The 24,924-nt window shown below is 35.5% G+C and overlaps 1 protein-coding gene across 8 annotated transcripts in view; it reads right to left on the reverse strand.

Moving 5' to 3' along the window:
- ADGRB3 (adhesion G protein-coupled receptor B3) overlaps positions 1 to 24,924 on the reverse strand; it is a 474,460-nt gene that overhangs the window by 270,109 nt on the left and 179,427 nt on the right. For 6 of the 8 annotated variants that reach the window (XM_075414589.1, XM_075414591.1, XM_075414590.1 and 3 more), the window contains 4 exons: positions 13,721 to 13,831; positions 11,397 to 11,426; positions 8,397 to 8,558; positions 781 to 945 (listed from right to left, as the gene is read on the reverse strand). In XM_075414589.1, the coding sequence (XP_075270704.1) occupies positions 781 to 945; positions 8,397 to 8,558; positions 11,397 to 11,426; positions 13,721 to 13,831 (468 nt within the window). The remainder of the gene's footprint in view (positions 1 to 780; positions 946 to 8,396; positions 8,559 to 11,396; positions 11,427 to 13,720; positions 13,832 to 24,924) is intronic. The other 2 variants (XM_075414594.1, XM_075414596.1) reach the window with 2 other exon arrangements.

The raw sequence follows: 24,924 nt of genomic DNA on the forward strand, positions 1-24,924 counted from the left end.
ATACACATATACATACATACACATACTTACACACATATTGAAAATTTGGGTCAAAATTAATCATAACCTATAAACAAATATTTTAAAATTGTTTTTGAAAGAAAAGATGATTTTTTGAGTCAGTTTCAGTTTCAGTGGATGGAAGGTTTAACATGAAGCCCACAATTTGTTTACTTGGTTAGAGGTAGTTATTTGAAAGTGATTTAGTAATAAACTTTCAGAAATGATGCACTTAAAATTCTTACCAAAAGGGCTTAACTGGAATTCAAATAAAGCTCTAACTTGTGTCAGCCTTTCTTTCTGTATACTTGTAAATAATACCCATTTTAAATAAATTAATAACAATTAAAATTTTATGCTTTCCCAAACATGTTTGTTGTGTGATAAACAAATAATCAGTGAACCTCCAAGCAAACATAATTCAAACAGATATGATGGATGCAAACTGTGTGACATCTGAATATCTTTCTTTAAGCCACACTCAGAGAGCTGCTTGCCTTTTGGTTCTCCAAGACCCATCCTGAATCAAGATTTCCTATGCAACATACCATGCCCTACAGAGCGAGTATCTTGAAGAAACTAAGAACTGTCTGCTCGTGTAGTATCTTGAACAGGGTTACCATCCTGATTATATGCTTGAAGCCAGAATTATGAACATTACCCTCCTTATTCACTTTGCATAACCTTTTTTTTTCTATGTGCAAAACGCAATAAAAGAAATCACAAACAACCCACATGAAACGCACTGTAACAAAGCAGAGAGTTGCTATATGAGCTCACCAGGGCAGAGTGCAATATTGCAAGGTTTATGTTGTGTTTCAGGTCCATCACATGATCTTCCCCCATACTGAGGAGGTATACATGACCTTGTTCTAGTTCTTTGGCCTCGACCACATGTGAATGAACACAAACTCCAAGGTGACCATTCCTCCCAAACGCCATGTACTGCAACAAACCAAACAGATTTTTAACCAGAAACAGACACAGAAGTAACAGAAGGATTTCAAAACAAACAAGATCAATATTTTAAATGGGAATTATTTTGCCAACTTCACGGAAATCAGTACATAGATAATATTTAGCATTAGCAAATAAATCCTTTATAAAATGTAATTAATTTGAATTTTAAAATTGTATTTTCTCTAAAACATATGTAACTGAATAAAATGTAATTAATTTGAATTTTAAAATTGTATTTTCTCTAAAACATATGTAACTGAACCTTTTTCTCTGTTCTTTAAATGAATCTTTCTACCACATCTTTTCTTTCATTCCTTTAAGAAAGATGGCTTACCTTTTCAAAATTTAATTATGATATTTTTGGTGCCTGACTTCAGATATCTTTAGTAGCCCTGATTTTCAGGAGACGAATCTTTGTGAAAATCAGGAACATACGTAAAGTCTCAAGCCAACTCTAAAAACTTGAAGCAATAAAAATTAAGCTTCCCTTTGAAAATATAGGAATAAATGCAATAATTTCTTACTGTGTCACCGTCATAAATTGGGGCTGTTATCTTACAATTGTTTCACTTGTTGAAATGCTGGTGGAAACATGGCAGCACACGTGCATAAGTATCTTCCCCAAAAATTCGAAGACCACACAAGCAAAAAGAGATTTGTGCTATTTCCTTACATGAACATGTTCACTGATTTAACATACGCAGTTATAGATGCATGACTCTATCTTAAAAAATGTTCGCTCGACAAACTTCAACACCTTCAGCGTACACAATAAATTACAAACACATACCAACATTTTTACATACAAGTATTTCATAAAATTAATATAAAGAATCACAGAAAATGCATCTTTCTCTACCTTGATTTTTTTCCACTGTAAGAGAAACTACTATACAATATCCATATGAGCTTATAAACCCTATGCATTCCCTTATCAGAAACAATTTGAGTTAAATTTTCAGAAAGTTCTCTAATATAGTTAAGCATGTACTGGTAAGAAAACTCCGTGCATGCATTAGCTAAATAACTGTTATTAAATTGAAAAATAGTGCAAAACAAGTTGTCAGTATTTTTCTTCTGCTCAGATAAAAGCAGTGGCACAGGTTTGAATTCAGCTGTGTAAGAACAGGAATGTGGTAATAACTGTAGTAATGAAAGCTGCAGTAATGCTAGTCATTTAAGAAAAAATCCAGAGACTTAGTGCCCAGATTTAGCGTCACACTCGCTGTCATACAATTGTTTCTGCAACCCTGCCTGTTTGAAGGGTGTCTGGAGGGTGAAACAGTGTATAACGTCTCAGTGCATCATTTGCAATGGTTCACAACTTTACAGAAGAAACAGATTTTCTGGTTTGTCCTCACTTTTTTTCAGTACTGTGAAAGAACTTCTCATGTATAGGTTGCTTTTGCCTTGAAGGCATGTATCACCTGCCCAGTTTCTACAAATAAAACCCTTTTCTTGTAGAGATGAGCAGAACATTTCCTGAGGTGAGATTCAGCCACCAAGGGTGCAGAAGGAGGTTCAGCTCCCTGGCATATTATCACAAAATCATCAGTAAGATCAATCGGAATTCTGCATGTAGGTAAGTTCTAGTGCATTTCATTAAAAGTAAGGAAAATTGTCATTTCAGATGCTATATTGAGGTAAAAAGTTTGTTAGCTAACTTCTGAGAAATCATACCTGACAGAAAATGTCAAGCGTCATTCAGGGAAGATTTTAACCCACTAGACAACAGCTCAATTGATGAAAGGTTTTTAGCTGATCACATACAAGTGGTCAAAAAGCACAATAATTATTCCATGTCCTGCATGGCTAACTTTATTAAAATTATCTTATTCTAAATATCACATGTACCTGCACTATATTAGCAAGAAAAAAACCCACCCTCAGGTAAATTCCAAATTAATGTTTAAGTGACAGATTTTATTCTAGCTATTTTAGAAATCTTGATTAACTGTGACATTTTGGTCAAAACCAGGAATCCTAACTCTTCTAAAACTACTAAATTGATGACTATATCCGCATATAATCCCTTACACTTCATCCTTTCTCAATAGATACTGTACTTAGACAGCTAGTCTGATCCAGCCATATGACCTGAAGATTTTCTTCTCATTGGTAAAGTATTAGATTCTGAATCCAGATGTATCTCTAATATTTCAATTTTTTTATCATGAGAAAAAATAATAAGAAATTAATTTGTCAGATTAGATTCCAGACAGTAGTTAGTAATAACAAAGATATAATTTCATCTCTTGATACCACAATCATTGATTAAGATGCTCAGGTGCAACAAGAACTTCAAAAAGTACAAAACATAACATATCAAAATTAATCCACATTAGAAAAAGATTATTCTGTAAAAAATCATAATTTAGAAAGGTCTTGACACTATGTAGACACAGGCTGAGGTTTTTCAGGGTACATATGAGTTTAAGTCTATTGATTAATTTGCAGTTTTGATTTGATGCCATCAAAATGTTACGTTAGTTGTCTTCATTTAAAAGTGACAAATACATGTGCTGAGGGGCTCTTTAAAGACACTGCCTTGAGACAAAAGGTTGTATACCTCTTCTGGCAAGAGTAACTCATGTTAGCAGCAACACAGAATAATTCTTTTGTGATTTTGGATCTGAACATAAGCCAAAACAAAATGTTTCACTCTGGGTGTACTCAAACTTATAGCAGCCTCTATCTGTGGTTTAAAGTAAGCTGTGTTCAAAATCATCTTCCATGACAAATTTGAGCTCATTAAGTAAAAATTTTACAGTACCTTCTTGTCTGTATAGACTTGTATATCTGAAATGAGTATGTAAGTAATAAAGTCAAAGATGGAAAAGGCATAACACTAACAAAACCACCAGTGATGTCAGCAAACAAATATTAAGGAGAATTCACCTGTTCAGTGCATCATAGAAGTGTCCAGTATTATCCAGATCAGCTTTAAAAGAACTTCTTACTTTAAATTTTCTTACCTTAGAATGTTTTTTTTTCTTATATTTCACTTACATTTTCTTTCTTTAATACCATTCTCTAAATGCAAAAAACCCTATAACATCTAATGAATTATAGCCAGATGAGCTATGCCAAATTATACCAGATGGAGAGCTGGTCCACAGAGGAGTTACTGTTTTCTATAACACAGTTTCAGATGCAAGATTCATTATTTGGGACAAAAATATCCAGATTATTGCCAACTTATCTGTCAAAAACACTGCTAGCACAAGAAGTTTGGATTACTGCAGAGCATCTTTCCCTTCTCTCTGCCACTCTGTGAACCTCATCATGTTGAAGTGAACACCCACAGTGTTCACAATACGCAACTGCTGTGAAGCGGGAGGAGGCGTAAGGCCATTCTGGCCTTCATCCTACAAGCATATTTTGGGAGATTTTTATTAGGGTTGAAATGCTTTTGATTTGTTCAGCTTTAAACAGTACAGATATTGGAAAGCTATTATGGCTATTGACATTTCATTGTAAGTGGTATCATAGTTTAACACGGCTGAAAAACTGCATCTAAGCAGACAAAATTAGAGGATTTGTATGCACAAATTTAAATTCACTTAAGTGCTATAATTTCCTTTAGTATAGCTTATACTGTCCATTCAAAAATCTTTCTTAAATTCTTAATACACGAACTCAGCAAACTTCCTGACACCTGCCTTCTTACCTTCACATTGAGGCCAGATATTTATTCTGCTTCTGCTTCTTCTAATTATAAACCTAGGTTTTCCTTACTCTTATTTTCTTCCTCTCAAGTGAAGGCCTGAACTTCCAGAGCATAGATTACTAACAATAAAGCTACAGGAAATAAAAAAGATAGTGCTAATTTCTCTGTAATGATTTTGTTAGTGTACCCTGCAAGCACAGAATATACAAAAATGTGCAAGGTTTCAGCAATATGGCTAAACTTCATCGATATGAGCCCAGAGAAAAAAAAGGGAGATAAGTAAAGCAGTCTTAGCATATCACACCAGCCAAAATATAGCTTTTGAGCACACAAATGGTTGAAATGGCTTAGAGTATTCCTGCTCCTGCCATGTTTTGCTTTACCTGTAAGCTTGAAAATTCTGAGCTTCAGCTAAGTTTTGTGGTAAAATTGGTTGAAGGCAATAGGGAAGGAGAAATAGAAACCAATTGAGAAGATCTACAGGCATGGAAATTCCATGTTCTTTCTCCTTGAAGTTTTAGCTGTGTTAGAAATTATGCCCTAAACTGAAATGAAACAGTGGCACTGCAGTACTAGATCCTGAGCTGTCCTTGCTCACCAAAGCACCAGTAACAACAGTGGTTACCTGAACTGTGTTGCCTACTATACTGTACTTTACCAGAAAGCTCTTGATTTCAAGACACTGACCGAATTACCTAATGGACTCCTGTCCCTGAAAATGTATTGGTCTGGAACAAATATAAATAAACCTTTATGTTTTCACTTTAACTATCAGGAGTACTATTTTGAAATTTAAGATGTTATTTCAATACTTTTATATATATACACTAATATATACATATATACTTATTCAGCAGGATAAAAATAAGTAAATAAATGAAAACAACTGGAAATTATGGACCAAATAGCTTTCATGTACTTATGCAAAAGAACTCTGTGGTTTCTCTGTTGCATGATGATGAAGCTGGTCAATCCCATTCTCAAAATTTTCCAGAACAGTGAGATCACAGAGACATGTATTGCCTAACATCCCAGCAAGATCCCTGGACACTAAAGGGAGTATATGAAGGCAACAGATGAAAATAATTTGGAAACCTTGCATTAGTATATTCTAGTTTAGCAGGTTCTTTTGGAGCTCGTGGATAGATGCTCATAGTCCAGTAGGCCAGTCTGCATACTTTCCTATTTTGAAGGGACAATTTTTTGATTAGGAAACATTATTCCAGCTCTCAAAACCCCCCCCGCCCCCTCCTTTTACTAATCATGCAAAAATATAATGAATATGGCCCAGTAGATTTTGTATTTGTGGGTTACAAGGAGATCCCACGGTTATTTTTGCATGTTTATGTCTTCTAGTTTACGCTTCAAGATACAAAATGTTGCTGTGTTAACAGAGTCCAAAAGCTGTATGGAATGACTGGTACAAGTCTGGGTACACAGGCTATGTATGTATATGCTTGGATGGCTTTGTCAAACTTGTCTTTTAATCATACTACTGTACAAAATATGCATTTTGTTATGCATGGATCAGGGATACTCCCAAACTATACAACTCTCAGGATACATAATAGAATGTCAGGATACATAATATAATGAGGACAGAGAATATTTAAGCTAATAATAAAAGGGATGTTTGAAAAATTAATGGAGCTGTGCCTAGGAAAAGCACATTTCTTCATGCTAATCTTGCTCACTGCTACACACTAGTGACCCTGTAGCCAGACAGAGACCAACATAAATTAACAGGGTTATTGTAATTATATGAAACAACATGCAAGATTAAGCTCAGAAGACTAATTATTTAGGAAAGGTAACTCAAGATACATAAAGATTATCAGATTCAGCTGTGGTGACCTGAAAAGCAAAAGTATTTTGGGAGTATCACTGCTAAGCAGTAAGAATAGGTAGCCATTGCTCATACCGGGTGTCTCTAAACAAAAGGCATACCATGTAGTGAGAATTCATGTGTAAGGGAAGAGCTCCTTTGCGACTTGAGAAACATGGAGAAGTCTTTATATGTGAGCATTGTTTGGGAGTTTGCTAGACAATGTGATTTTTAAGAATTAACCTATTTCCAGTTTACTCTGAAAGCAAAGTAATTACCTTGACTTTGGTATTAGATGGATTTTTTTTGTTTGTTTTGATATGAAAAGTTCTCATTCCTTACTGGAGAGAATGAAGATAAAATTCTGTAAAATTAGGTGATTTAAATGCCTTGCCTCTTCTTAGGTAATACAAAATGAGCAACAAAGCAGGCAGAAACGCATCTCATTGTGAGTGCTGGACTGTGTGTTTTCATATTCATACTTCATGCAGTTTCAAAGTAATCTTTATCTTTGATTGTTTGGAAGGTTTGTTGTTTTCTTTTATCATTTTCTTTTTTCACTTCTTATTTTTATGCTTTCAAGTTGAGATCTCTTTTGCATTGTATCCCACCTCTGGCAGAACAGAAGCTAGCCTAACAGTTTTAGAAATAGCTGCCATTTTTGTATGGAAACACTTCAGGTGATCGAATTCAACCCTGCCTGGGAGTTTGTACCATGAAATATTAGAAAATCCCATGTGAATTGCTTATCTAGAGCACAGTACTAAAGCATTAGGTGCTGACAGCAGTTCTTACTACAATGGTGGCTTAACTAGACACAATCTTTTAAGTTGTTTTCCATTACAGAGGTTCCCTAAATGCTTATAATGCTGATACACAAACTCTGATGGGATGCACTTCCCGTTGGATATATTACAGTAACAATGTGAGAGTCTGATTCTACATATTACCACTACTCATTGGGGTAAAGTCCAGGGGCTTCTCTGTGTATGACAGCCTAGTTTACTTCAAAAATGGCATGAGCTTCCCCAGAACTTGAAGGTGGCTCACCACCCTCTTGGGATCAGATGTTACAAAGAGCTGAGGAATTTCTGCATCTGAAAGGAGGCATATAATTTTTTTGCATTTCAGACACAGCAGAGGAAAATGAACGTAGTCACAGGGTATATGCCTTCCCTTTTGCTTCCCATGCCAGATTAATCAGACCCACAGGCAGACTCTAAAGAAACGAGATGTGCCCTTTCAGCAACTAACTCGAACATGCCTGTCTCTTCTCCTTAGTGTATAACTACTGCTGAACTCCAACTATGTCCAGATCTCTGAGACGAAAGGAGTAGGAAAACTGTAATGCAAGATACGGATGACCTTTACCTTGTGTCAGATGTGAGACAGTTACTGTTTGTCTGATCTGTCTTCCTTTGATGGGTAGCTGTTGCCCTTTCTCGCCAGAACAATGTAAAGCAAAGTCCGTGAAGGCATTACTGTGCAGAGAACACTGTCTGGCCCATTGCCTAGAAGACAGTACTCCAAATAGCGAAACAATTGCAGTGTCGAATAAAGTATGTTAACTTAACCCACCCTGTTAATCAGTCCCTGCTTCTTAATGTATTGATGATCTGGATTTCTCCCCTAGTTTGTATTTTGTAGTCACACTATGCCTTTTGTTTTCCAAGTTAAAATCAGAGAATACGGACATTCTTTTAAAAACTGAAACTGTCAGAAAAAGAGACATTTGTTCCATATGTTGACTGTTCTGAAAGTAAAAATAACAATTTACATGACAAAGCTCACAGATGAATAGAATTACACTTCTCTGCTCTGAAATGCCCTTATGAACCTCATGTTAAAAATGATAATTAAAAAAAAAGATATAGTTTCAAATTGTTATCATTATACAGTTCAAAAACATCCACAATTTTATTTATTGGCTGCTAACACTACCTGGACAGAGGGCAGTGTTATTGCAAACCCTTGATTCTCTTAAAGGGCCGCTGCAGTGTGTCCCGTAAGGTGATACACAAGTTCTGGTTCGCACCTGCGACCCTTGACCACAAGTAACTGAACACGTACTCCACTGGGCCCACTCTTCAACACCAGATTCACCTGTATTCAAGACAACAAACAAAGAAACACGAATATAGACATAAGTATTAATGAGACATATTTTTTTTGCTGAAGCTCATTATTGTCTGCTCTTATAAATCAAAGGAAAAAGTACCACCACACCAAAATAAATATTTAAAAGTTCATGGAGTAAAGCAGCTGTGACAATGTGCAATGAATAGAAAATAAAGACACCTGCAATGCTGCAGTCACATAACGCCTGTCCGAGGGAAACACTTTGGTTGCTTAGCATCATTTACAACTTTATGAGAACTACTGCCCTTCAACATTTTAGAAAAAACACTTCCCCCAGGATGCTAAAAGAACATAGAAAACTCTTTTTATGTAATAGCAAAGGATTTATCTTTGATATTTATACTTATCACTCCGGAATGATGGCTAGGTAATAGCTTAAGAAACTCTACCAGTAAGAGAATTGTGATTTAAAATATCCCAAACCAACCCCTTAATTTCTTATCTTTTCTTCAGCAGAGAATAGTCATCTAGCACTTGTAAGAAGTTCTCTGGCAAAGAGAAGCACTTTGCTTACCAAATTTTAACGTGAACAGTGGGGTGGGAACTTTGGTTTGATCATTTACTGCACAGATCTGCTCCTTGCTTTTGACCTGCGGGTGTGCTAAACTCTTGGATGCACTAGACGTCATCACTGCATATGGTACATACCACTATGTTCAAAATTGTCAGATATGATCTATTAATAATGTATATTTGAATGGAGTATTTTTTTTTTCAGTGTTGAGAGATAGCACATTACAACATTTCTATTTTTTTGTAAGCAAGTAATGCGTAAAGTCTTCTTGCATGGCTGTTCAGAAAAGAAAGCTTGAACTTAGTTTCCATGAACAGCCATACACACAATTCTGGAATTCCTTTCCCAAAGGCATTCATGTTCAGAAGACTGGATCCCTGGAGTATTCTCAGAAAGCAACTGCAAAAATAATGTGAATATACCTCACTGAACAATTTGAGTAAATAGTTGTGGATTCATGTTCACCTTCTTCCATTAAAAATCAGTATAAAATGGCATTCTGCAGTCTGTATTACACCCTTGATTTTTAAACCTAAGTCCTTTTTGAAACAAATGGGATTTTCTGCTTTAAAATGAGTGACATGATACAACCTTCAGTCTTGAACAGCTTGCTTAAAATTTCAGTTATCTCAGCATACCTCTAGTCCTCAAAAAGTTTTGATATTGGTTGCAATCAAGGAAATCTCTGCAAACCAGGAAGACTCCGGTGCTGTCTTCCAAGAATGCAGAAAATTATATACTATTTCTTGAAACTGTGCTTTTGTAGAAAGCATCTGTACGAGCATTTATTTTTTTTGTTTCCAGAGGCCAAGCATGAAAGCTTTGAAGAATGCTTGTCTCTGCTAGTCCTCTAAGAAGCAATTCTATGCCTATTCAGTGCTTTAAAAAAAAATGAGTTTCTTATTCAGTTACAAGACAGAATGCTTTACAATTAACACATAAACCTCTCTGCTTTTCACAAAATTATATACAATTCTAGCAATTTCTATGGACAAGGACAAAATGATGAGATTTTCTACATACAAAAATTCGCCAAAGTGATTTTGTAGTAATTTTCTTTATTTGTCAGCTGAAAAAATGAGAACCTTAATCATATTATTGTTTTACTCATTTCTCTGATACGAATTTAGCATTTTGATTAGGTTGTTACATGGCTTAAGCTCAGGTCAGACAATATAATATGGTAAATATAGCTAATATCTAGGCAGACAGTAAAAATTATACAATATGTACTATAAGCCCTATGTACACGGTAAAAACCCTTGTATTACTGTGGTTTCTAGGCTAATATTTTTTGCCTTTTCCTACATGTTTGAAGTTTGACTTTATTAAATTGGTTTAGATTAAAGGTCAAACAGCAGAAAAAGTAAAATCTATGTTTCTCAAGATGTTCCTCATTATGAAAACAGTCATATATACTCAGTGTAAATTATCCACTATCCAACACAGACATGGTGACAGTGCATAGCTAATACAGTACAGAAATGAAGTATTAAAAATTAAAATTTTCAGACACTTTAAAGTGATAAAAAGTTGCTCTTAACCCTTGGAATATGAAGAAAAATAGCAGTAACATGATACTAAGAAGTGTGATTGTACTGAGTGAATTTTAAAATTAATATTAATAATTAAAAGTTCTGAGCATATATGTACTGTCAATTCACAAAAGGCAGAACATAGCAATATACTTCAACATACACAAATGAGAGCAGGCTTGAACATTTGCTGGAGCAAGATCCTCCACACTAACATCATGTATGGTGCAAATAAATTAAATCAGAGACAATAAAGTACAAATTTATCTCACCAGCTGCTTTGTTTCCTTTTGCACAATTCACTATAACTTTCTGGTAATTTTTAATTATACAGAGTATTTTGTACTGCTGTCCACATGATTATTACTTATTTTAAAATATTGTGAAGGAGGGAAACATGTTCACAGACATAACATACCTTAATCATTTTTAATTTAAGCAAATAAAGACTTCTTTATTTTCTAGAATAAGCCTAAATTGCCTATGTAATCTGCAAATGCATCTTCCATTGTTTTATCTCATTTCCATTTTATTCTTTTCTGAAATGAAAATTTCATAAGGACTACATTTTATTTTCCTTCTAGTTTTCAGTTCCTTGAGAACTCTTAATTTTTTATATCTGTAGTATTAAACCTGCAATCTCAAATTAACTATTGGCAAGCTATCAAGCCCTTTTTCTCCCCTGCTGCTTGACATGTAAGAGGAAACATAACTTACTGTATGGAACGCCTCATTGATCTGTGTAACACTTACCTGTATTATACTCTCTAAATCCCATAACACCTAAGGAAGGATCAGTCCAAACACATAAAATGACAAATATAGGACAATAAATTATTCACACAATATTTTTTTAATATAAAATGTTTTTCTGCCTCATATCACTCACAGACAAACAAAAAAAATGCATATTTTAATACCACATATTAAAACACTTCAATTACCAGCAAAATTCATTGGATTAAGTCCACTATTCTAACAGTATCAAATGCTTTTCATAAATCTTTACCAGGACAATTCTCTATTCCTGTCTCTCTGCCTTTTTAAACCATACAAACATTTTGCATCTGTTTTATTATTACACAAAATAAAATATTCAACAGTCTTAAAATATAAGAAACCTTGTAAACTCAGTATCCATTTACTTCAAAGGCTATTAGACTTCTTAGTACATGGGTAAATTCATGAGACAGATATGTTAGAAAAAACTTTATGAATCAGTTTAAGAAGGTATCACATTAATTATATCACAAGAAAATGAATGCATTAGAGGTGAAGAGTATGCAATGATCACTACAAAGGAAAATCAAAATGAAGAAGAGATGAAAATTAGTAAGTATGTCCAAAAAGAGCGCAGTATTACTTAAAATGTGTTAACCTGCAATATGTAAAATATAGATTTCTTCAAAGTTGGGCGTGTAAATTTATGTGCTTTGCTGATACATCTCACATGCTTTCAGAACAGGACCTTGAGAACCAAGCCTGTATAATTTGAACTTTCATCTCCCACTCCACACACACAATCTATCAGAAGGTGATGGTGTAAGTGCTGCATTTATAATCCAGCTCTCTAACACCCATAATAGATGCATTGCAATGTATGACTAGGAATTATGAAATCAAGTTTTACCTGATAATATGAAAATTTTAGGGATTTATGTGAGGAAATGAAACAGATCATCTTACTTATTTTTTTGGAGTAATTGTATGAATTCAAGAAGCAGCATAAAAGCAAAGTGTTATTCTATGTAGTAAGCAACTAACGTTATACGTCTGAGCTAGGTATGTAAGTTGTAAGTTCTACTTGCCTAAACAAAAACTGCATGGAGACCAAGAGGCTTCCAGGCACCCTTCTTCCACTACATTTTCTTACAGTACTATCAACTGGGAGTTAGCCATAAAAGTAGTCCTATAGATTAATAGGAGGGAAACAGACTTTTTACCCTTCTAAATTGTTTACCAGACAGATCTACGCTGATCAGCTATACATGTATTTAGACTACTTAATATATTGATTCCCACAAATCTCTTCAGTAAAGCACCCTATTACAAAGGAAGTCAACATGCAACATAACCAGAAGCAGTTATAGCTCTTTTACTAAAGTGAATATAAACTGGAAGCATTATGTATGACTGATGCAGGCATATTTTCTAGGTTAGTAACTATGGAATACAGAGTAAGTTGTTTCAAATCCATACAATAATTATGGGGCACAAGATTTTCAACACAGTAACTTACTGGAATGGAGTGTGTAGGGAACCACTAAAGAGTTAGATTTTACCAACAGATACACAGTTCATTACTGATGTCAAAATGGATAGTAGATATGGTGTATGAGAGCTTAATTCAACTCATCACAGAAAATTTATCATTGACCTCAGGGGCAGCTGTGGTAACTGCTGGTAAACAGGATTTTTTTTTTTTTTTTTTTTTTGTAATTACTTCAGCTCTAGGTTTGCAAGATTATTTTGGTATCTTTATCTAAAGAAGATGAAGTTGCTCAAAGAAAATTAGAAAATATGGTTTAGATTAAAAACTTAGACAATTTGCACATCCAATTAAAAACTACTTAGGGCCAATTTCATTTAGCAATTATGAATCTGGAAACTAGAGAACAGAGCACTGTGTTGGGCCAAAGATAGTAAATGCTGAATGGATGCACATTAAAATCACCCTAATAATTAATTAATTTGATAAACACCTAAAGCTGGGATTAGACCTCAGTCTATTTAGAAAGAAATTCTGAAGTATGTTCTTAACATCTTCTTTGAAAAAAAGTTAATATGTCACAGTAAGCTGTTCTGTGTCTTGTACATGTGAGACTGCTTTTACTGCTAAAGAAATTCATGCTTACGCTACACGATTCAGTATCCACATTCACAGTGCATGGTTTTGTATGATCTACCTAATTCTCAGCTACTTTATTTATGGACTTTAACTGGTGAAAAAAAAATAAATGATTCAAAAAAAGTATCAGCTTAGAAAACTGACAAATATGCAGCAAAAGATTATGGAACATGCAGTGGTTTTGCTAAAATTAACAACAGTAAATAGAAAAATGTAACTGATGTATTACCAGTTTGTGCCATAAATTTAGCAGCATCAGCTTGTTCCTGAGGGACCCTTTTCTCATGAACAGATCGAGGTCGCTGACTTTTAATTGTATGATCTCCCATCATTCCAAATTCTAAAGACAGAATAAAGGTTTATGAAAGCTTGTGTGTAGACATTTCTCAAAAGTTATATACTGTCTCATGCAATATGTTCCTAAACATACCTGGAAGTTGCTGGTAAGAGTCAGGCAAGTGATCATGGCAGTTAACATCAACTCAACTTTGCTACGCTCAGCTTTTAATAAATACTTAAATTTGTGTCTGCAGATTTTCAAACATTATTTTATTGTATGAACCAACATTCATTGTAGTGACATATACTATAAATCAGCTGTATGACATGGGACAAAAACAATTATTCAAATGCAGATATTTTATTCCTATATTTTGAATCAGTGCAAACCACACCAGAAAATGACTGTGACAGTGTTAGACATTGCTGTTCTACAGCAGAGCCTGCTGCTCCTCCAGAGGACTTCTACTTCTGCACTCATCTTTCAGGCTGATGAAGCCTTCAACAGAGATAACGAGTCAGCTTTGGGAATGGCGGCAATGTGGAATAATAATAATTTAGCCAAGGAACTGCTTTTTTTTTAGGCTGAATCCAGCAGAACAAGTGCTTGTGAACTGTTTCCTTTCTGAAACCTCTCCATTATAAAGACTATAGGTTATATCTCACCCTCAATATTTAAAAAGAAGTCTCCATTAATAGGGAAATCTATGTAAAAATCAATGACGTAAAGGCCCAGAGTGTGGGAGACAAGAGTGCTTCATTCTTCATCCTACCACTGCTGTCATTTTCCTTCTCTGGTCCTGTGCAAACCTCCCACCTTCTACCTCAGACTCCATTTTTCCTTTCTGTGATGAAATGAGGAGGATCCTTTGCACTTCGAGGGGGACTGTTGCATCTGCAGCACAGCTCCCTCTGGTCCTCCCAAGCACACACTGCTCTCAGGACTCTAATTTAGCAAGCACGTGCTGGGAACCATGGATTAACATTAAAACTATTTCAACTAGAACGATATAAAGTTTCTGATGAGGCAGAAGGTATCGGAAGCACTAGGAATATAAACATTAAAAAATACCTTTCTGCTGGAAGGTTACCTTGCAAACGCAAAATTCAAAATTGTCCCCAATTTGTAAAGTCATGAACATAATAAAACTTACCTTCCTGCCTCAAAAGACGCAAAACATTATATAAGATATAAATGCTACTAATAAATACTATTTTCAAACACACTGTCTTGATTAGTCATTAAAGTAAACATACTTAAATTTCTGTTTTAAGAAATAATAAAAGGTGAATACATTGCTAAGGGGTCAATCAGCAGAGCGAGGTCCTTTTTCCGTTCTAGTAAATAATTAATATATATCTCCAAATTAGTGTTTCTTTTCATAAATATTCATTAATGTTACCACTTAAAATACAAATTTAATTATTAATTTGAGAACAGCAATGCAGTTTGCATTCTAAAGAGAATATTTGAAAATCTAATAAAATACATTTTGAGAATTAAACATTCAACATTCTTAATATACCAGAAGTACATATAAAAGATAATTACATTGTATATACATACATATATAATATATATACATATATGTATGTGCATAGATAACGTGTGTTATAAAATTTTATGAATATATTTTTACAAAATACACCTCTTCTACAGCTCCTCTGATTTTAGATAGTTTTTTATTCTGAGGGAAATCTCTCACTATAATTAAAGTTTTACAATCAATACTTTAATGCAAATTAAGATTAGAATGATACTTTTACAGTTTTTACAAGGCGCGGTACAGATGACCATTTAGACTATAATTAACAACACGGTGAAGGACAAGAGACTTCACATCGCTTTTCCCCTGATGAGGCTGTGAAAGCAAAGCATGTTTGCTCTCAGTTTTGTACACTGTCTGCTTGTCAGGCAATTTAGGGGATATGGCACCATTTTTGCAGAAGACTTAATTCTGCTTTTTTAAGTTACAAACAGAGTGCATTAATGGGAGAACTTTGCTAGGGGAAGGCTTTCCAGAGGCATACAGGGAGGTGGTGAATGATCCGGTCCCAGCCCCGCAGCATCCTGTGCTGGGCTCAGGCACATGCAGTGTCCTGCAGGACAGACACCTCTGGGGAAGAGGCAAAGCAAAGTCTGGGAGACCAGTTTTCAGGGTTGTGGCTTCTATCCAGTGTAGCTCCATGCACAATGATGGAGTTACTCACGAATATCACCAAGCAGAGTAAATACAAGTTGTTGATGCAGGATCTAATTATGCCTCGACTTTTTCATTTTTCCACTTAGCAACAACACATTTTCAATTAACACTTTCAATTCACTTCAACTATTGCTGATGGTCTTTGAGATGCACTCTTCAACTAAGCTCCCTTTGATATATGAAGCATTCATATAGTATGTAAACATATATGAAAGATGTTTCATAACAAAGATCAAAATATTTTTATAAGTTTTGTCAAAAAATGAAACCAGACTTATGCCATGCTCTCTTTTTCATATTCAGCTAAAGTATTTAACCAAATGCCGCATAAGAACAAAAGCGGTACCAGGAAATGCAGTGTATGAGCACGGGTGAGGACTTTACAACCTCATTAAAATTCAGGCCTCATAAGAGAAGAAAAATAAGGGTCAAGTACATTTTCGTAATGGAATCAGAAGTGTCCAGTTTCTGCATATAAGTACAAACTGTTCTCTCAAAATTGTTTAATCTAAGAAGCTCAACAGTAATTCATTTTTTACGAAGCATTTTATAGTAAAATATCTTACTTAAGTGACTGCCATAGTTTACAATAAACACTAAATAGAATAAAACTTTCCTACAATTTCAGATCCTAGCTAAATAAGAAAAGTAGAAGATGAACCAGTTATGCATTTGTTTTCCCTCAATGCTTCACAGAGGAGAAGTACTTAAATGCTTTCTGGGCTGGGAAAGCATTTTAACCCAAGTCAGCCTAAAGTATGACTAAATATCACAGTAGTTTCAAGGACCTGCTGGTGTGAGAAAGATGATAGGAAATATCTTACTCTGGAGAGTATCTGGCATAGAGGTGTCTTGCAAGGTCAATTCAGCATGATTCAGGACCTGATGTCTGGGATATAATATTGGATGTTTGAAATGAGAATCTGAGTAAAGGAGTTTTTCTCATTCTCACTCTTCTTACCAAGTTTTTACTGCTGAAAATAAGTTCTCTAACCCAGAAGAAGGTATTTTTTGCAGACATCAGTTTCTGAACAGAATTTTTTGGTTATGTCTGTCCTCATTTTCTCTTGGGTGAAACAGGACAGTCCTCCTCTGCTTTTATTTTGTCAAACATTAATACTAATCAGATTGTTTCATTAAATAAAGAGGGACAACAAGTCTTTTCAGCAGCAAACAGGTACCTGGCCTGATCCAGAAATCGCCAATGTGACTCTAAGTTAGGCCTGGAAACATGAAAGGGTTTTAACACTTTTTATTACATTGTTAATGCTACAGCCTATCTGCATGAGAATTTAACTCGTAAACAAATACCTCAAAACATAAATAACAAATAGTATTATGGGGAACATTGAATGGATCTTTTTAAGCAGACCATGACTTATAACAAATCATAACATATTCCAAACATTTGTGGTAGAAAAATTCAGGTTTAGTTATCTGTTAAAAGAATTTATCCTGCTGTCAGTAGTCCTTTGGTGGCTATGGAAATACAATAAATAAGTTTCCTGAAATAAGATGCATATTCTTTCTCTCCTCAGCTGTACACAATGGATCAATACTTGAAAGTGTTTTAGCACTGCATATATCTTAACATGGATGTGATTTATCATTTCATTTTACATATAACTCTGAAGCATGTAATATAGTTCCATGCCCTCTAGGAGTGAAAAAAAAAACACAATGATTTCTGAAATTCCAAAGTTTACAGGTGAGTATTATTTACAACAACTCTTATCTGTAGTCCCATTGGCTTTACCTTTATTTTTATGTTATGTTATGGGAATTTTTATTCCTATTGAGTAACCTTTTTAATTTTTAAAGGAGAAGCTAAAATCTTGCGGCCAATGTAGGTGTACATTTTTAGGAGAGAAGAGAGGTGCCATGTGCTCTCTGTAGGAATAAAGAAGAAAAAACATCTGTTAACAGTATAAAAATGCAAGGCAGGAAGACTGAGCAATACAAAAGAAAAATACCGACTTTGCAAGGTTCTACTCACCCATGGCTAGTCTTTGCCTTTTGACAAGTGAAAGATCACTAAAGCTAAAGTACATGTCCAACAGATTTTATGCCTCGGCTCTTTAATCATATATGTAAGACTGCTACACATATATCCTAGTCATCAGATGACATTATACACCATGTTGGTTTGCTCTTATTGCTATTTTTATGCCACATTTTGTAAGAACTTCACAGTACAAATGTCTTGATTTGTTTATAGGTGTACCATCTACTATGAATTGTGCTATTAATGGCCTAGAACACACTGGCGTTAATAAAAAAATCTTTTTTCAGCATAATAGTTTGTGATGACAGTGTGAACGAACTGTTGAACTAAAAAAAAGTGATTCTGACACCTTTCGGGTTACCCCTTCAGGGCATGTAAAATGTATAGCAGTCTCTGAGAGCTGCTGAGCATCCGTAGCTTGTACCGAACCTCCTGGAAAGCGAGATGGTGAGCAGCTCCCTGAAGGCTGATCAGAACCTTAAAAGCAAGAAGAGGCAATCGATTCCCCAGAGTGACTGTCATTTTCTTCTCTCACCCACAGCACTCCAGAAGTCTGCTTCATACTATCCTACTCACTCCTGAACTGTAAATAGTCAAATGAGTGTTTTCAATTACTCTTGACTACGGAATGAATATTAAAGGCCTTGAAGCCAGAATGTGCATTAATGCAAAACTGTCTCACGTGCGGTAACGTGGCATCCTCTCTGTGCCAACACACAAACGTTTTTCCCAGAAATTATGCAAAATGCTGATGCAAGTCCCAGGTGAAGGGGAAGGAGGGAGTGCAGAGGGCGAAAGGAAGAAAGAAGGCAACTACAGAAATATATAAAGAACCAATTTGTTTAAATTAATTTTTGGATTGAGCTATTAACTAATTTCAATAGACCTGATTAATTTCAGACTTCCAGGAGCTTGAAAAGATTTCCTGCACTTAATTTCTTCGTAGTCCATTCTACAGTTTTCCCCACAAAGACACTAGTGCAATATGCAGTAGTAGCAGTACTCGGGGTTTCTCATCAGACTTGCAGCTGGTCAGTACAATTTTTTCTGGTCACTAGATGGCAGAATGTGTGTTCACTTACAAGCACAATTTTTGATTGATTTGAGAAGCTGGGACGTTCTGTATCTTTTTTACTATAAAATTATCTCTCATATATATATATATATATGAAATCACTTCTTTCCATTCACAGGACTGAAGGTTTTTTGGTTTTGGGTTTGTTTTTTTCAAAACACTGAAACCAAATAAAACGTGAGCTGCAGTTGCTTTTCCCTTACAGTAAACCCTGTGACAAAAGAGAAGCAAATCCCAGGAGCACTCCCTTCCCTGTCTCCAGCCTTGCTTCTCTGTAACAGGGCACCCAGGCCCGACAAGGAAGCACTTGTTCTCAAATGCTGCATTGGCAGGGCACAGAGCTTCACAGCATCAGTGAATATCATCACTCTGCAGTACAGATTTAAGCTATGGCTTTATATGGGAGCGCCTTTAAAATGATATTTCCTCAGCAGGCAGGCAAGTTGCCAAAAGGGTAAGACAGCTATTAGCTGAATTATATTTCCATGAGAACGTCTACTTAGCAAATGTGGAAAATGTTCTTAAAACAGTCTTTCCCTGCTTCCTACGTAGTTCCTGGTCCCATAAAAAGTCCTCTTTTGGCTCTCCAAAATAGTATAGAAGAGCTTTGACCAGTTTAAAACTGAATGGAATAATTTCTTTCACTAGAGTGAATTAAGATTTGAACTGAGCTGTATTCATGAACACAGTGAGAAAGATATCCTATTACTCATTAAAACATGGAAAGGATTTTAATAGTAGTGGAAATAGGAGAGGCAATAGTATTTGTACTAACAAAGTCTTTTTTTTTATTATAATACACTCTTGCTTTTTATCAGGTAAAAGAAAAAGATAGGTCAACATTTGCAGGAAATTAGATACAAGATTTCCTTTCTCTTGCATGCAGAGATATACTAATACATATACGTATGCACTCTTTCATCTTTCAGAAAATTAGGGAACATAATTATGTATTCTAAACAGTCAACATATTGTATATACATAATTAGTTTGTGTTTGTCTCTAGGGAGATCCATTTCCTCCTAGGAAATAATGTCAGATTAATATTACTGCTGCTATTTTTAATAATATAACAAACAAAATATTACTCAATTAAAATATAAATTACAAGACAAATCCTGAGGAGCTACGTTTTCTCGTGCAAGGAAATCTGCTGTCTCTCTGTGCATCTCGGCAGTGACTCCCTTGGCCAGCCATTACCTCTGGTGGGATCTGAACCTGTTTATTCCTGGTTACAGATTTCGTCAGCGAATAATCACATAAAGATGTAATATGTATTCACTTTGCATGTGCACAGAATGTTGAAACTGTGCAAGCTCTATTACTTGCCTTTCTGGGCCCAGTTGCTCATCATCTTATACCTAGGCAGGAGAAACTGAGCATTTGAATCTATTGAAATGACTCATACCTATTCAAAATGAATGCAAAATGTCACCACAGCAGGTAGTGTGTTTTCACATGTGCTTTGCAGAATTATAACTAAGCAAAGAGGAAAAGGAGGGGAGAATGAAAGCCCAAACTGCAGATTTACCTGTTTATTTCTCTACTAAATCTAACATATTCTGTAATTATCATGACCGGTATGCAGAAGACGCTTCGTAGTTCACATTTTTCCCATTCAAATATTTCCCTAGCAATCCATCCAAAAATGATTGTATTCAAATAAAAATAATACAACAGATAAAGGAAATTTATATTATTGAGTTTAACATTAAAAAACCTCTATATTCAGCAGTACATTATTCTCTCATATTCCCTGTTCTCTCAAGAGATTCATGGACGTAATAACACATTAAAGAATGAAAACACAGGGGATTACCTTTATTTATTTTGGATTTTTTTCTTAATGAAAGACCTTTAATACATTCTTTTGTAGTATTCTCATCATTTTAATGTTTCGAATATGATAACTTATTCATGTGTAGCCTTTAAAAATTTAAATCATAGTAGCATAATAATAGTTTGGTATGTTCATTGCTGTTTTACATTTCATACTATTTTACTTCTGCATTAAGTGTTTTGCTTTTGTCATATATTCAATTAATTGAATTACTGATATGGTTAGCCAGTGCAGTAGTTATTTCAGAACAGCAGCATTTTTATATAAGCAATCTCTTTTTACTGAATACTGCAGCAAGTTACCTAGATATTACACACAGGCTAGTATGTGCCTCTTTACTGCTCTATACATTTACAACTCAAGAGAAGATGACTGAGGATAAACTGTAATTTTCTACGCTATTCTTGAATTCAATAACTTCATTCTCTTTCTTTTCTGTTCTAGAAACACTGAAAAGTAAGTAAAGGTAATTGTAGAAAGCAGGATTAACAAGGACATCTAGACTATTTCCTTGCCCTGCAACTATCTGCCGCAGACATTACTGCAGATGGTTGCCTAATCTTTTCTAAATGATCACAGCATTCATTAAAGTTTGAGATGAATTACCTATGAATTTATGACAGGGAAGTTTACAGTCTGTGAAGGATTCTGAAGCTGTATTAAAAAAGGAACAAGAATCAATGTTTTAAATAATAGGTACTGCAAACTCTACTCAATAAGCACAGTTAAACTGAGTGTGGGGTTTTTTTTAGAATGGTAAAGCTTGTAGGTGAAGCTAAATTATTGTGCATGCCTTTTTAAGAGCATTTTTTTCTTTGTTTAAGTCTCCTAAATTGTTTTTACAAAAGAGTAACAAAAATAGAGGAAGTGTCACTGGATGTGAATTTTGCACATCCAGTACAAAAGGAGGGGAGGGCAAGGGAGGGGAGGGGAGGGGAGGGGAGGGGAGGAGAGGAGAGGAGAGGAGAGGAGAGGAGAGGAGAGGAGAGGAGAGGAGAGGAGAGGAGAGGAGAGGAGAGGAGAGGAGAGGAGAGGAGAGGAGAGGAGAGGAGAGGAGAGGAGAGGAGAGGAGAGGAGAGGAGAGGAGAGGAGAGGAGAGGAGAGGAGAGAGAGAGAAGAGAAGAGAAGAGAAGAGAAGAGAAGAGAAGAGAAGAGAAGAGAAGAGAAGAGAAGAGAAGAGAAGAGAAGAGAAGAGAAGAGAAGAGAAGAGAAGAGAAGAGAAGAGAAGAGAAGAGAAGAGAAGAGAAGAGAAGAGAAGAGAAGAGAAGAGAAGAGAAGAGAAGAGAAGAGAAGAGAAGAGAAGAGAAGAGAAGAGAAGAGACCCTTGGCTGCTGTAAGTTGGCCTGGTTCCACTCAGAGAGGCCAAATTTTGTCAAGCTGAGGACGTGGTCTACAAAGTTTTTTCCAAAACCATAGATCTAACCTAAGCTATGAGGTTTAGGTAACCTGTGTGCAAGGATATGCAGGCTTTGCAAGCTATCACTGGCAGGTTAATGATCACACGTGTACAATTTCAAACATACTACTCCACCCAGTTCAACCTGGGAAATGCGTGTATGGCACAGCCCCCTGACAGGCAGAGTGTTGGAATGGACCTGCAACCACTTAAAAGGTCTCTTATGGTGACAAAAATTCTCTCTGAATTCTTATGGTGACACCTGATGCCTTATAAATATGACTCATAAATAACTCTTTTCTAGTCAACAGAATTACCTTAATGGGAAAACATGATAAATGAAAGGAAAATCAGTGATTCAAAATTTAAACCTCAGAGCAAATTTTCACAATAACGAAACCCTTCCTTCAGAAATACATGCACAGGATTTTTAGTAGAAAAGCGCATAAGAGATTTACCCAAAAACTATCAAAGAAAATCACTTGGACCTAGATTTTTCAGGATGTTTTGAAAATCCATTAGATGTTTTCCCTGCATTTAGTAAAAGCACATTTTTCTAGGTCTCTGAGATTCTCATTTCAGGGTCAGAATCAGAAATTCTTTTAATGGCTTTAAGGACACAGATGTCACTTTGCCTGGGAACACACAAGCAGCATTCTCCTTCACTCTTACTGCATAACCCCCACTCAGAAAAAATATCTGAGGTCATCTGCTAACACATCCTTCCTACCTCTGTGGCCCATTAGCGTCAGAGAGGACCACATGGTCAGCTTATTTGACAGGTGTTGCCTATGCAACGCCTCTGTAAAAGCAAATGAACTGCTCAACTGCAGATCTGAGCTAAGCAATGCATAGTTTGTCAACCACCTCTTACAGAAGTTCACCCTGAAGCCTGAACTAAAGAATAGCAGAAGCGCAAGATTTCTCTCCTACTTAACATCAAATACGTAATGCCAAACTAAAAAAAATTACAGCAGAAAAATGGAGCTAAGAGCAGAGGTATTTGACGGGCATAATCTATCTGATCATAACGTACTATTCTTAATACAGGAACGACAGCACTTTACTTGGTTGAGAACACAAATCCATTAGAAGTAGTGAGACTATGATAATGATGCTCTATAGGTCTACTAAATACACAGATTACTCTGAGGGCCATCGGTATACTCGGCTTTTTTTGCAATGTACATATTTTTTAAAACTTTAAAAAATGCTGTTCTGTAGCTGCGACAGAGATTTCTACTCAGTCAGGGCAAAATGCCTCCTGGTCCAGTTCTCTGATTAAATTAGAAAGCAATATAAAACACAATCTAGTCAACATGACATTGATACTCATATTACGGAGAACGATGGGAATAGCACTACTAAAGTGGTATCATCCTCAGAGGTGGAAGGGCATGCCTGTCTTTCATCAATAAGCATCAAAGTAACTGATTTTAGTATCCTCATTATTTCTACATCCCTACATGATGTCAGATACTTGAATAATTGCTTTTAAAATCCTCATGGATTTCCTGCAAATATTACTGCAACAATCTATACCTTTTGACCTCCAGAATTATTAATGGAAGTGTACTCTAAGGAGAATTGTGTCTGCTTTCCCTACAGATGTCAATAATAAGGATCATTAAAAAACATCTAATCCCTGATGGCTGCACAAGATACATCTCACGTAACTCATCTTGTTAGCGTAATATGCAACGTGGTTACCTGAAATCTGTCTTAGCTCATGATAGTCCATCATTTGAAGAAATGATACCAATAGTCAAAATATATGAATGTCTGGAGATTGCAAGCAGGGATTTTTTAGTGAAGATATTCAGTTCTGCACTTAGAACTATGGAGTTTGCGATACTCATTAAGCTGGGAACTCTTGACTGCAACTTATGTATACGCCTTCTCAGAATGAGCCACTGCTTATGGATATTGATAAACTAGTATACCTTTCATGAAGAAGTCTGCAACTAGTGGTGTTTTACTTACTGCAAACAGACTTTCTCTCAACAGGTGGAGACCTACAACTAGGATGTGCATCATGGCTCTCTAAGAGAGACTTAAGACTGGAATCTCATTATGCTACTCCTAGCTCTGAACATTTTTTGAATTCTCTGCAGAGCTACTTGCACATCTGCCCACAGATAACCTATAAATCTCTCCCATTGCTTCTACTCTGCTGTCTAGAATTGGCTGGAAAAGAATGGGTTCACTAGGGAGCTCAGTAAAATAACTACTAAAATATCTTTTATACAAAGATATTTTCAAACAAAAAATTGAATTTGCTTCAAATTACATTTTTGCCTCTTGTGTACTGGCTCTCTGAAAATATTCTAATTTTTTAGTTACCTAAAAGAACTGTTCTAGCAAATTCTGAATCAGTAAATTAAAATATGCTCACTAGAGACCTAATAGTACATATTCTGATTGTCCAATCAGGAATCAGAATCAGAAGTATAAAAGGAGTATTTCTAGTCACAGCTAGCAAACATGCATTGTAAGCTGAAAATAAAAAACAGTGAGTATTGAGGAACAGAGGAAGCATTTGCGGGCGGAAATAACGCATTTTTTTTTGTACATCTAAAGTACTGGCGGGAAATAGGCAGACTGTGGGCATGCAAGCTTTCAGCTCTGAAGTAG

Source organism: Opisthocomus hoazin, chromosome 2 (assembly GCF_030867145.1).
Source record: "Opisthocomus hoazin isolate bOpiHoa1 chromosome 2, bOpiHoa1.hap1, whole genome shotgun sequence".
NCBI lineage: Eukaryota > Metazoa > Chordata > Aves > Opisthocomiformes > Opisthocomidae > Opisthocomus > Opisthocomus hoazin.